This window comes from Hemicordylus capensis, chromosome 14 (assembly GCF_027244095.1).
Source record: "Hemicordylus capensis ecotype Gifberg chromosome 14, rHemCap1.1.pri, whole genome shotgun sequence".
Taxonomy (NCBI): domain Eukaryota; kingdom Metazoa; phylum Chordata; class Lepidosauria; order Squamata; family Cordylidae; genus Hemicordylus; species Hemicordylus capensis.
The window spans coordinates 12,315,757-12,328,325 of NC_069670.1; the positions used below are offsets into that span (position 1 = coordinate 12,315,757).

At 54.4% G+C, this 12,569-nt stretch overlaps 1 protein-coding gene across 5 annotated transcripts in view; it reads left to right on the plus strand.

The window, feature by feature from the left end:
- IGSF9 (immunoglobulin superfamily member 9) overlaps positions 1-10,061 on the plus strand; it is a 45,427-nt gene extending 35,366 nt beyond the window's left edge. For all 5 annotated transcript variants that reach the window (XM_053277753.1, XM_053277752.1, XM_053277754.1 and 2 more), the window contains 7 exons: positions 244-497; positions 848-932; positions 1,771-1,941; positions 2,603-2,648; positions 4,188-5,612; positions 6,747-6,892; positions 9,542-10,061. In XM_053277753.1, coding sequence (XP_053133728.1) covers positions 244-497; positions 848-932; positions 1,771-1,941; positions 2,603-2,648; positions 4,188-5,612; positions 6,747-6,892; positions 9,542-9,780 — 2,366 coding nt within the window. In that variant the 3' untranslated portion in view covers positions 9,781-10,061. The remainder of the gene's footprint in view (positions 1-243; positions 498-847; positions 933-1,770; positions 1,942-2,602; positions 2,649-4,187; positions 5,613-6,746; positions 6,893-9,541) is intronic.
- The last annotated feature ends 2,508 nt before the right edge of the window (positions 10,062-12,569 follow it).

The following is a 12,569-nucleotide window of genomic DNA, read 5'->3' on the forward strand; positions in this document are numbered from 1 at the left end:
GGTCTTGCCAATCCTAGCACACCACTCTGACCCCAACACTAGACTGTCTCGGTCCACAACAGAGACTTGGGGTCTTTAGATTTGATTGCCTGCTGGATTCTGAGTTGCTGGGTTGCAGTGCATTCATTTTTGCAAGCAGCAAACCTGGACATGGCAGGGAATGGAATTATTTTCAGATCTGAAGTAGACTCTTAATTTTTTTTTCCTTCCTCCCAGCTGACAGTCTTCCTCTTTTCTTCTCAGGTCTCCCTACAACCACCATGCCGCCCGATCCTCCGACGACCACCCTGCAGGTCTTCCTTTCCCCGCCCCAATTCCTGATGGCCAACGAGACCACCCGAGGGGTTTTGCTGCTGTGGGAGCCTCCCTTGTGCCAGCACGCGGTGGCCCTGACGGGCTATGCTCTGGAACTTCGGCAGGACCAGGGTGGCTGGGAGGTTCTCGATGGGTCCATCCCCAGCTCGGAGATGCAGCTCCTGGTGCCTGGACTCATCAAGGTGAGGCTGGAAGGGAGCTGAGAAGAAATGGCTTGTGTGTGCATGCCACAATCTCTGAGAACATTGACTTTCACTTAAAAAAAAAAGAGTCAAGTTTCTAGTCCTTAAGGCTGTGGAGGTATGCTTGAAAGCATGTGCAAGATCTCGGAAGATGTGATACTGAGTAGGATTTTGATTGAGTGATTCACTTGACTCTCTGTAGTAGTGCTGACCCCAGAATACATTCTGCAAAACAGGACCTCATGTGAGGAGGTTCAGATGCACCTCTGTGCGCTCATGCCCCATGGCATGCCTCCTTGGCAGAGAGGGTCACAGTGTGCACCTGCTTTCTGCTTCCTCTCACCACGCAGGACGCCTTCTATGAGTTCCGCCTGGTGGCCTTTGCCGGCAGCTACATCAGTGACCCCAGCAACACAGTCAATGTCTCCACAACAGGTGAGGCCCCAGATGGCTGCAGAACGAGGAATGGCTCACTTCTGCAGGAGTCCGCTCAAGCCGATGGAAGCTCCTTCTTGTTTACATGGAACCCACTGATTGGTTAAAACTTTTTTTAAAAATACAGGATCGGCTTAAAGATGCCCTGATTAATCCGCTAACAGATTTTAAATTAAACAGTTGTTCAACTTGCTAAAACTTCAGGTGGCAGGGACCCTCGTAGAAGAGGCATGCCCTCTGGGGCAGAGACTGGGAGGAGAGCTGGTCTTGTGGTAGCAAGCATGACTTGTCCCCTTAGCTAAGCAGGGTCCACCCTAGTTGCATACGAATGAGAGACTACATGTGTGAGCACTGGAAGATATTGGATCCCCTCTGGGAAGAGCATCTAGGTTCCAAGTTCCCTCCCTGGCAGCATCTCCAAGGTAGGGCTGAGAAAGATTCCTGGCTGCAACCTTGGAGAAGCCGTTGCCAGTCTGGGTAGACAAGACTGAACTAGATGCACCAGTGGTCCGACTCGGTATATGGCAGCTTCCTATGTTCTTATGTTCCTAACAGAGGGAAATGCCTCTTCCAAGATGGTGGATAAAAGGGAGACTATCCCTTCAAACATCTTTAGAAGAGGCATTCCCTCCTGGGTTAAGAAAACTCCCTGTGGGGAAGAAGGGGGATATGCCTCTTCTAACATCATCTTGGTAGAGGCATTCCCCCCTCCTGGATAAATAAAACCTGGGGAAATCCTTCATTTTGTTGCTGCTGCAGTTATTGCTGTTGTCTTCCTTACACACCAAGGTTTCTTCTTGCCGTCCCCATGTGCTTCCTACTTTCCTTCCCCCGTTAGGCATGGAAGTGTACCCCTCCCGCACCCAGCTCCCTGAGCTCCTGCCCCAGCCGGTTCTGGCCGGCGTCATCGGGGGCGTCTGCTTCCTCAGCACCGCCGTCATCTTCAGCACCATGGCAGCGTGCATCATGAACCGCCGGCGGGCGGCCCGTCTCCGGAAACGCAGGCAAGGTAATCGGGCCAGCGCCGAGGCAGGGGTGCGGACCTGTGCTACAGGAATTGGGGGCCGGGGCCAGAGGTCACAAGGCAGCCCCTGCAAAGAGCCGGTGAGCTGGGGGGGGGAGTGCCTGGGCAGTAGCGGAGAATCTTCTGAGGTCAAGGGGGTCATGGATTAGGGGGCGATCTTGGTTGCCAGTTTCATGACTTGTCCCCATAGCTAAGCAGGGTCCGCCCTGGTTGCATTTGAATGGGAGACTAGAAGTGGGAGCATCCTCAGAGGATGAAGCCACTCTGGGAAGAGCAGAAGGTTCCAAGTTTCCTCCCTGGCTGGCAGCATCTCCAAGATAGGGCTGAGAGAAACTCCTGCCTGCGACCTTGGAGAAGCCGCTGCCAGTCTGTGAAGACAATCCTGAGCTAGATAGACCAAGGGTCTGACTCAGTATATGGCAGCTTCCTAGGTTCCTATGAACTCGGGGCTGCATGGCTGAAACCTCTTCTTCAGAGAGAAAGAGAGCCGTCTTCTAGTTTTCTCAATAGGGATGGGCCGTGGAGAGGGACCGGTTGGGGGTGGCGCCGGTGTGTGTCTGTCTGCAGCATGGCTGCCCCCCACCCACCCCTCATCACGGCCCCCTCCATGTGACACTCCCCCTTTGTGTTCTCATGATCCTTCCAGATCTCCCACTGGTCTTCTCCCCCAACAAGAAGCTTCTGCCTTCACAGTAAGTCGCGCCATCGCATGATGTCACTTCCTCTTGCCCCCCACCCCACCCCGCCTCATGCCAGCCCTGCCCTTCTCTGCCCCTCTCTGCCTTTGCGCTCCGTTGGCCGGCTTCAGGCGGGGGGAGATGAAGCGAGGCGGTCGGGGGCCCTAGTGAAGCCAGGGGGGGGGATGGGGGTGTTAAGAAAGCGTTGGGCATTCGGGGCGTGCTAGGTTCAGCCCCAGCCGTTCCAGGTAGGTCTGTCTGCAGCCCTGGAGAGCTGCGGCTGCTGCCAGTCTGAGCAGGTGGTCCTGAGCTAGGTGGACGGAGGGTCTGACTCAGGAGCATCCCTGGCTCTGCCCTGCGCGCAGAAGGGCCTGGGTCCAGTCCCTGGCAACGTTTCCAGCCAGGTAGGGCTGGGAAAGACCCTTGTCTGAAACCAGGGACAGCTGCTGCCAGTCCGGGCAGGCAGGGCTAAGCTTGATGGACGCTCAGTAGCAAATAGTCCTGTATCTCTTCATGGCTTTCTCCGGCAGTGTCTGGAGTCAAAAGCACAGCCATGCGCCAGACATAAGGCATTTTGGTGGGCGCTCAGATGCAGCTGAGTTCAGGTGCGTTGCCACCGTGTGTGTGTGTGTGTGTGTGTGTACACACAGAGAGTGAGAATCTATCTATACACATATATATCACTGTGTGTGTGTGTGTGTATAGAGAGAGAGTGTGTGTGTGTACAGAGAGAGAGAATCTATACACATATATATATCACACTGTGTGTGTGTGTATATAGAGAGAGAGTGTGTATCTGTGTGTGTGTGTGTGTATGTGTGTATGAATGACACCCACCCACACCCATAATGCTGGTGTCCACGGCAGCTGAATGAATTAAGCTTTATTTCTGCAGCCACTGGCCTTACAAAATCACAAGTGAGACAAATCTATCCCGATTCAAAACGGCGTAGAAATCAGTGCTCCGTCTCACAGCCAGCCAGGTTCTCATTGATCTGGGGGTGGGCTGGCATTCCGTCACCCAGGAGATCATCTGTGGCCGCACGGCTCCAAGGTCTGGAGGCCCACACAGTCGAAGCTAAGCAGGTCTGGGTCTGGTCAGTAGCTGGATGGGAGATCTCCTCCCTCTGTGAGCTGGAGCTCAGCGTTTGAGCCCCTGCTTTGCTGGTCCCGGGTTCAATCCCTGGCAGCAACTCCATGTGAGGCTGGGAGAGACACCTGCCTGAGACCTGCTGCCAGTCAGTGCGGGCTATACTGAGCGAGATGGACCCACAGTCTGAATCAGTACAGGGCAGCTTCCTAGGTGGGGAAGATTGGTCTCGCTGATCTTGGGCAGGGGGTTCCCAACCCGTGGCACACCAGATTGTTGCTGAACTACAACTCCCATCATCCTCGGCTGCAACTTGTGGTGTTTTTTGGGGGGGTGGGAGCTCAGCAACATCTGGCCTGCCACAGGTTGGGAACCCCTGACCTTGGGCAGCCCCAAGAACTGTCGCTGGAGGGAAACTGGGCTTCGACCAAAAAAACCATTTTGGGTCTCTCTCCCGCTCGCAGAAATTCTACAGGCCCTCCTAGCCCAGACAGCGTTGTGAAGCTGAAATTCCAGACCTCCCCGTATCGGAGCCTCCGCCGCACCCTCCTGTGGGGCAAGAAGGCCGACCCCAGCCTGGGCCTCAACATGGCCGTCGGGAACGCCCGGCCGCCTTCCCGCTACACCCTCTACGAGAGCCACGTGGGGGAGCCTCTGCCGCTGGAGCGCATCTGCCGCGGGCCCGACGGGCGCTTCGTGGTGCAGAGCGAGGCCCGGCCCCAGGGGGGCTTGGCCGCCATGCTGGAGCGCTTCTCCCTCGCCTCCTCGGAGAGCAGCGCCGGCCAGCTGGAGCCGTCTCTGCAGGTCTCCGCCTCGCCTCCTCGCCCCGAGGAGCCCGTCTGGCAGAAGAGCATCTTCCTGCGGCCCAAGAACGCCAGCCAGTCCCGCCGCGAAGCCACGGCCTCCGGCTACTGCCAGGGCCGCTTCTTCGGCTACAGCAGCAGCAGCCCGACCGAGGAAGCCAAGCCGCTGTGTATCGCCAACATCAGCCCGGTGGCCACCATGCCATACGGAGCCACCGAGGTCCAGGTTGCCGGGCAGCCGGAGGCGGTGGCCACCACCACTTCCTCGGCGAGCCAGCTGGGCAGTCCCCCCTTGCCGGCGTGCCGTCGGTCTCAGGACAGCCAAGTTGCCGCAAATACCTCAGCCCAGAGTGGGATTCTCCAGTACCTGAGCCTCCCCTTCTTCAAGGAGATGAATGTGGATGGGGATTGGCCACCGGAGGAGGAGGAGGAGGAGGAGGATGAAGAAGAGGAGGAGGAGGAGGAAGAAGAGGAAGAACACGTTTCCCAACCAGAGTTCCATGAGGCCAAATCTCCCAGCAGCATTGAACTCACCCTGCTGGGAGACGGGGACAAAACCACTTGCCCAGTTTACATGGACATGCAAGCCAGCCTGGAGTCTGCTCAGGAACAGGCCTTGGAGAAGTCCCTCCTCAGGCTCCCAGACGCCAACTCGGGCCCGGCTAAGGCCGCCTTGCCTGGCACAGGGGTCGGCTCCGTCTTGGAAGCCCCCGTGCCCAAGGAGGAAAGGACTTGGCTGCGGACGCTGCTGCCGCCCGCCCGGCCCCTCGAGAGCCGGCCGGAGCTGGTCTGCACGGCGATCCCCTTGGAGCAGGGCTGGCTCCACACGGGAGACCTGCCCCCAGAGTCCCTGCCCCCAGAGAGGCACAAATTCCCCGCCGCCGAGAAGCTCCCGCGGGGGAGCCTGACCAGCCAGAGCAGCGGCCGCGGCAGCGTGTCTTTCCTGAGGCCCCCCTCGCTGGCGGCGTCCCTGGGGGGCAGCTACCTCAATTCCCCCTTTGGGGACGTGGCCAGCTGGCACAGCAACTCCGCAGGAGAGGAGTGTCCGCCCAAAAGGGAGCCTTCAGTGGCGGCCATCAGTAAAAGGTGAGCGGGAGACGGAGGGGCTGGGGCTGGGGGTGTGCGGGGGGCTGTGCTGGGTGGGAGAGAATCCACCCAGACGTCAGCAAACAAATGTATTTATTTATTTTATCAAATAACCCGTCTCTGGGCAGTTAACAATAGCATAAAACAAGTTTGCATCCTGTCATTCTCTCTGAGGCCACAAGAGGGGGCCTTGCATCATTCGCTTGCATGTTTTTAAAAATAGTCTTTTTAAAGTTTCCAGATCTCACTTGGCAATTTCTTATCTCCCAAGGCTTGCACCTTAGAGCCTTGGCTTTAAAAATAAGATAAAACTTAACTGGCCCAATCATCTGAAGAGGGGGTGTGGCAAAAGTTGCCCAAATTTGTTTTTCTCCCCCAATTTCTTTTTCCTATATTGTTTACATTTCTAGGATTGTTTTCAAGAGTTGGCTGGAGATTGATGCCAGATTCTGGAGGGTGCCGGTGCCCCTGCCCCCGCCCCCACACACACTTACTTTCACACTCAGTTGCTGATAATATCCCACTCTTGCTTCAGGGAGCTCAGGGTACCATAGATTTCTCCTCACCCCCTTTAGCTTCACAACCACCCTGCGAAGTAGGCTAGGCTGGGAGATGGCAAGAAACTGCCCCAAGGTCACCTAGTGGACTATATGACTTAGTGAGGATTTGAACCCAAGCCTGATACCCTTAACCGTTTGCACCCTTCACTGGGTCCCCTGTGCTCCATTTAGCTCTGAACTCACCCTATCTATAATGGAAAGCTTTTTTGGTGGGGCTCAGTAAAATAGCGAAAGAGGCCAAATATTTTAAGCAGGAAATGGTCAAAGCAGAAAGCAGTTTTAAGAGGGCCTCCCACTCACTTAGTTACTCTTATTCCACCCCCTTCCTCCAAGAAGCTCAGATTGGCCTCTGAGTGAGTGACCCCCTCCCTTTATGCTCACAACAACCCTGCAAGTTGGCTGTGCTGAAAGTCCAAGATCATGGTGTTTCATGGTGCAGTGAAGAGCCAGAATTCCTTGCTCCAAGTCCACTGTGTAACTTCCCCTGCCTCACTGCCTCTCTTCTTAGCAGGGCTGGCGTCCTTCTTTATACACACGCACACACCCCAAACTAACTCCCCTTGGTTCTTTCCAGGAGGAATACCTCCGTCGACGAGAACTACGAGTGGGACTCGGAGTTCGCTCTGGAGTCGGACCTCCTGGACGCGTTGCAGCTGTACCGGAGTGGGAACCCCAAAAGGCCAGTCTCCACCATTGCTGCCCAGGAGCTCAAAAAGCAGAGTAAGCATGCAGAAGGAAGGAGACTCTGTGGAAACCCACAAGTGGAGCCTGCTCCAGGTTTTGAGGGGGCAAACTGCTCCCTGTGGGTCCTCTCCTCTCTGGGTGGGTCCTGAGAGATTCACTCCGCCACCCACCCCGTAAAGGCTGTGGGCTCAGGGGTCAGCTGTGGGCCCTTTGAAGAGCCGTGTCTGGAGAGGGCCCAGGAGAAGTGTGCTGTAGGGATGTGCACAAATCTGGTTTTTCCGGTTCGAATCCAAACTGGACTCAAACTGGGGAAGTTCAGTTTGGGCACCCCTGAATGAGCGGGTCGGCTCAGCTCGAATTTGAGCCGGTTCGGGCCCAATTCGGTGGTGCCAGGGACATTTTTTGTTCTAAATGGCGGACTTACTGCCTCTGAGGCCCTCCGGGGTGGGCGGGAGGGGGAACTGTCGGTGACCCCACCACGGCAGCTCTCTCCGAGGCTGCCAAACCCAGCAGCAAGCAGGGGAAAAGGGGTTAGAAAAAATTAACTGTAGAACCCCTGAGCTGGTCCTCGGGGGTTCGGCTCAACCTCGAGTCGAACCGGGCCCAGCTCGAGGGCGAGCCGGTTCGAACATCCCTAGCACAGCATAACTGAGTTTGCAGTTGGCCTCAGAATCGGCCCACCTAAGAACAATCCTCCACCACCACCACCAGAGTATGTTCTTGATCTGAATGCCAAATGATTCCTAACACAAATCAAGAGACATTTTTTTTAAGTTCCCAAAAATATGGTTTATTGAGTAAACAAGACTATAAATAGCATCACGCCATGACAGACTTGGACACTGTATATAACAAATGTGGTGGATGTTCTCTCCAGAGTTGCGATAAAGAATCTCTCCGTTACATTCACTGCAAGACCCTTCTGCTTGTGAAATAGAATCCACAGCTGGTATCCGCCAAACGCGCTTTGACTACACAGCCCTCATCAGTGGCTTTTCGACTCTGGCTTCTTGCAGATAAATAAGATCACGCCCCGTATCCATTTCCCTCCCGGAACCAATAATTTTCCAATTTCCTGAGGACTTTTAGCTATCAAGTGTGCTTATCAAGTACACTTCACTATACTGGAAGAGAAAATGCATTCCTAGCTTCACCTCTGGAGAGAACGTATTGCAAAGATTTGTTGTGCATGATGTCCAAGTGTGTCATTGTACAGAGTTGTTTACTCCATAAGCCAATTTTTTAAAAATTATGTTAGGTGCAGTTGATTCTTGATCTTGCTTTCTTAGGATTTATTCCACTCTCCTAGAACCCTAGCTTTTTGCATGTGTGTGTGAGTGATAGATCGATCTTTTAAAAAGTTAGGGCTTGTGGTGCGAGGCCCCTGAGCATTTCGGTTTTCCTTAAGAACCTAGAGCTAGGTTACTAGTCCTCATGAGCAGTGCATCCAAGATGCACAAAACCAGCCCTGCCCCAGGCAAGGGAAGTATTTGGACTCCCTTCAGTGGTTATATTTCGGGGCGCCAACTTCAGAGATGTAGTTTTGCAGATGAACCAGATGGTGTATATTCAAGCTCAGTCATAAGGCACCTGCCTTGATTTTTTCCCCCAAGGCCTATTTCCTTAAGTGAAGGAGTGTCTTTCCCACCCCCACTGCTAAATGCTTCAGTTCTTGTCCTTTGGTGCTTTGCCCATAGCTCCCTCCCGCAAAGTTGCCAAAGAAAAAAGGGATTGAGAAGAAAAAGACTGGTGTCTCAATCGGGTGGCGTCTCCCAGCTTGAGGTGGCTTGAAAGGAGAGGATTAGCCAGATTCCCGGAGGAGGAGAGGTGTGTGGGTGGCCCTTGGCCAGGATGGAGTTGGCTGCTTCAGAGGCAGGGCATCTGGGACTACAAGCCAGAAAGGAAAGCTGTTGCCATCCCTGTCTTGACACAGTGCTGCCTCCTGTGGGCAAGAGCTAAAGGGGCTGTAATGTGGCCGAAAATGGCTTTCGCGTGAGGGGCCCTGCCTTGGATGCTCGAGTTCAATCCCTGGCAGCATCTCCCGGTTCGGCTGGGGAAGAGCCCTGTTTAAAACAGGGAGAAGCTGCTGCCAGTCAGTGTAAACCATTCAGAGCTTCCCAGGTAAAGCAGACCACCATTCTGAGGAGGGGGCCGGAGCTCAGCGGCAGACCCCCTGCGTTGCATGCAGAGGGTCCCAGGTTCAGTCCCTGGCAGCATCTCCAGGGAGGGCTGGGAAAGATCCTGGAGCTTGGGAGCGCTGCTGCTGCCGCTGCCAGCCAGTGCAGACAATCCTGAGCCAGATGGACCAAGGATCTGACTCAGTCTGTGGCAGCTTCCTATGTTCTGCTCCCTCCCCCCGTCTACCCACTGTGCCTCCCCATCTTCCATCCTAGTTAGAGGAGAGTAAAGTAAAGTGTGTTGACTCCTGGCGCCCACAGAGCCCTGTGGTTGTCTTTGGTCGAATACAGGAGGGGTTGACCATTGCCTCTTCCCACGCAGTATGAGATGATGCCTCTCAGCATTTTCCTATATCGCTGCTGCCCGATAGAGGTGTTCCCCATATGGGGATTCGAACCGGCAACCTTCTGCTGGTTAGTCAAGCATTTCCCCGCTGCGCCACTTAACGCTGGAGGAGAGACGCCTCTCTCATTCCAGACCCCTTTTCCTGCTTCTCTGCCCCTGCAGGCTCAAAGACCTCCGGCAGCGAGAGCAGTGGCTCTCCCTCAAACTCGCAATCCGTGGGCGCCTTGGACGGGTCCAGCTCGCCCGTGTCCTTCCCAAGCCCGGAGGAACGCTGCGCCACCCTGCGGGAAGAGTTCCTGGCCTACCGCCGGCGGCGAGAGGCCACCCAGCAACGGAGGCAGAAACTGGGCTTTGGCCGGAAGCGTGGAGAGGAGAGATTTGAGCAGGCCACTCTTCTTTGAGGGGACCCCTGGCTGTGCTGCCCCCCATGGGGGAAGAGGAGGGGGGGAGCGAATGGGCCCATCTTGTCCACACGGGCTGAGGCGGCACCCTCTAGTGAGACGCAGAGGAACTGTGCCCCGTGTGGAGTATCCGGTGGTTCCATAGACACGCAGGAGGCGCTGCAGAGACCTGTGTGACCCTAGCGGGCAGGCAGTGAAAATAAACCCTTGAGAGCACCCCACCGCAGTGGGAGAAGATTGAAATGACTGGCTGAGCGATGACTTCTAAAGACGGGAGTGGGGTTTGGGGGTTGGGTGGGGACTGTTTTGTAAAACTGGACTTAAAAAACAAAAACAAATCTCTACATTTAGTGTTTGTGTGCATTTGTGAAACGAGGTCCCAAGGAGTGGGGTAGCCCCCAAGTACAGCTCCATGAACCCCACACCGCAAGGCTCACTCTGAGGCACAAAAGGAGAAACTCAAGGACTTGGGGCACCACGGAAAAAGAGAAACCAGACGGAGGTTTGTGTTTAGGGAAGGATTCGTGGGGGCGAGATTCAGGTCTGACAGATCGTGGAGAGGTTTCAAACAGTGTTGCATTTAATAGAAGGTGGGTGAAGCTGCTGTGTGGCAAATTTGGAGCAGGCTAAAGGAACAGCGTGCTTTAAGCTGCGGAACTCACCGCGACATGTGCTGTCTTAAAACATCCAGGCAAATTTGTGGAGGAGGAGAGGTCGGGCGACAGAGCTGTCATCCCCAGAGGCAGTGTATCTGCTCACCGCAGCTCAAAAAAGGATATTATAGAACTGGAAACGGTGTAGAAGAGGGCAGGCTGGAGGCACCTTTCTCTAAGGAAAGGCTTCTTGGCTTAGAAAAATGGTGACTGAAGGGAGACATGGTAGAAGTTTTATAAAATCAGACACAGTGTGGGTAAAGGGAGTAGAGAAATACTTTTTCTCTCTTAGCACTGCAGAACCCAAGGCCATCCAAATCAATGGAGGGCCAGATTTAGGACAGTCAAAAGAGAGGAGTTTTTCATGCAGGGCCCAATCTATGGAACTCACTGCCACAAGATGCGGTGGTGGCCACCCGCTTGGACTGGCTTTAAAAGGGGTTTGGACAAATTTGTGGGAGACAGGTCTATCAGTGGCCACTAGCCCTGATGGCTAGAGGCTACCTCCAGGCTCAGAGGCAGGTTGGCTCTAAATAACCAGTGGCAAGGGGGTGGTGGCCAGAGACGGGACATGCTTTCATCTCCTGGTTACAGGCTCCTTGGAAGCATCTGGTGGGCCAGTGGGGGATAGCAGGAAGTGAGGCTAAAGCCTTGGCCCAGATTTTCTTCTGAGGGGGATGGTTAACTCTGCCCCGTAACTATTTGGGGTATGTTTGGGAGCCATCAATCCCTCCTCCCACAGAGATGCAGCAGAACGGCTGCTTGCTCAGAAGATCCTGTCTGATGCGCCTCTGGATGAGTTCCTGCTCTGAACTTGGCACCGCCCTTCCAGTCCGGGAAGGGATCCCCACGATCCATACAGCAGCCGAGCCGTTTTTGAGGGCAGCAACGTTCATGTGCTCTCTGGGACAGGGGGGATCCCATTAAATCCCCCAGAACAAGCGGGCCTTAACTAGCAAAACGGGTGGGACGCACTGGCTCAAGGGACGGGCCTCCTTGGGCTGAGTTCACCATTCTTCAACGCAAGCACAGGAAAAAGAAATGGAATGTCTGCTCTTAACCGCAGCTGCCTCAGAATCTTATTTTCAAGCGGTCAAGTTTCTAGTTCTCCTTGGGGTGGGGATATGTTTGAAAGGGCATCTTGGAATCCTCCTCCACAAATTCGTCTGGATGTCTTAAAACAGCACCTCATGTTGCGGTGAGTTCCGCAGTTTAAAGCACTCCAAAGGCAGAGTTGCTCAGGATCATTCCCCACAAACTGGGGCCTTGCTCCTTGCCTTTTCGTGTAAGTAAACTGACAAGAGCAATCCTGTGTCGTTTATATCCATCTCAGAATGCAGCTTTTTGTGGGTGCAGTATCCTGGCCTTTCCTCTCCAGATAAGGCAGGAATTTCTTCCTCTTTGTTTGCTGCCCTGCCTTTTTTTTTTTTACAGCCACTTGACAACAGTACTATAAAGCAATCAAATACATTTTTTAAGACACACAGTGAGAAGCAAGCCACAGCCGACAAAATGAAAAACTGAGGGAGGCCTGGGAAATTGCTACAGATCCATTGCTGCCAAGCCAGGAATCCTAACCTCTCAACAGAAGCTCAGCAACGAGGAGGCTAAGTGAGCCTCTTGTGGGAAGGAGTTCTACAGGCTAGAGGGCTAAGCGAGCCTCTTCTGGGCCAAAGTCTGGGAGCACCAACTCCTTTTTAGTCTGGTGGTGTGGTCACATTAAAAAATGTGTTTAAAATACTGTGTGGGGAGGGGAACCCTCCAAATGCCTTTAAGTCCAGGCTCCAAAGTTACCTAGGTGCACCTCTGCTCTTGTGGGAAGGGGTTCCACAGGCTCAGGGCCCACAATTGAGTAGGTCCTGCCCCCCACAATTGCCTGTCCCGCATGAGACGGCAGACAGGCATAGAGAAGAGTCGCTGAAGGTGATCTGGATGTGTGGCTAGGTTCCTTTTTTGGTAAAACGAGCTCTCCGTGAACATGGTGTCCAGCATGATTTCATTCGTGTGGGACGGGGTGAAGGGGGGGAGCTGTGTGTTGTGGCGTCACAAGGAAGCTGCATAGTTTAGTGTTGACATCTTCGCTCCCCGAAGGAGGCCGCGCCAGCTTCTGGAAAGCCCTCTGGAGCCAGTTTTTTT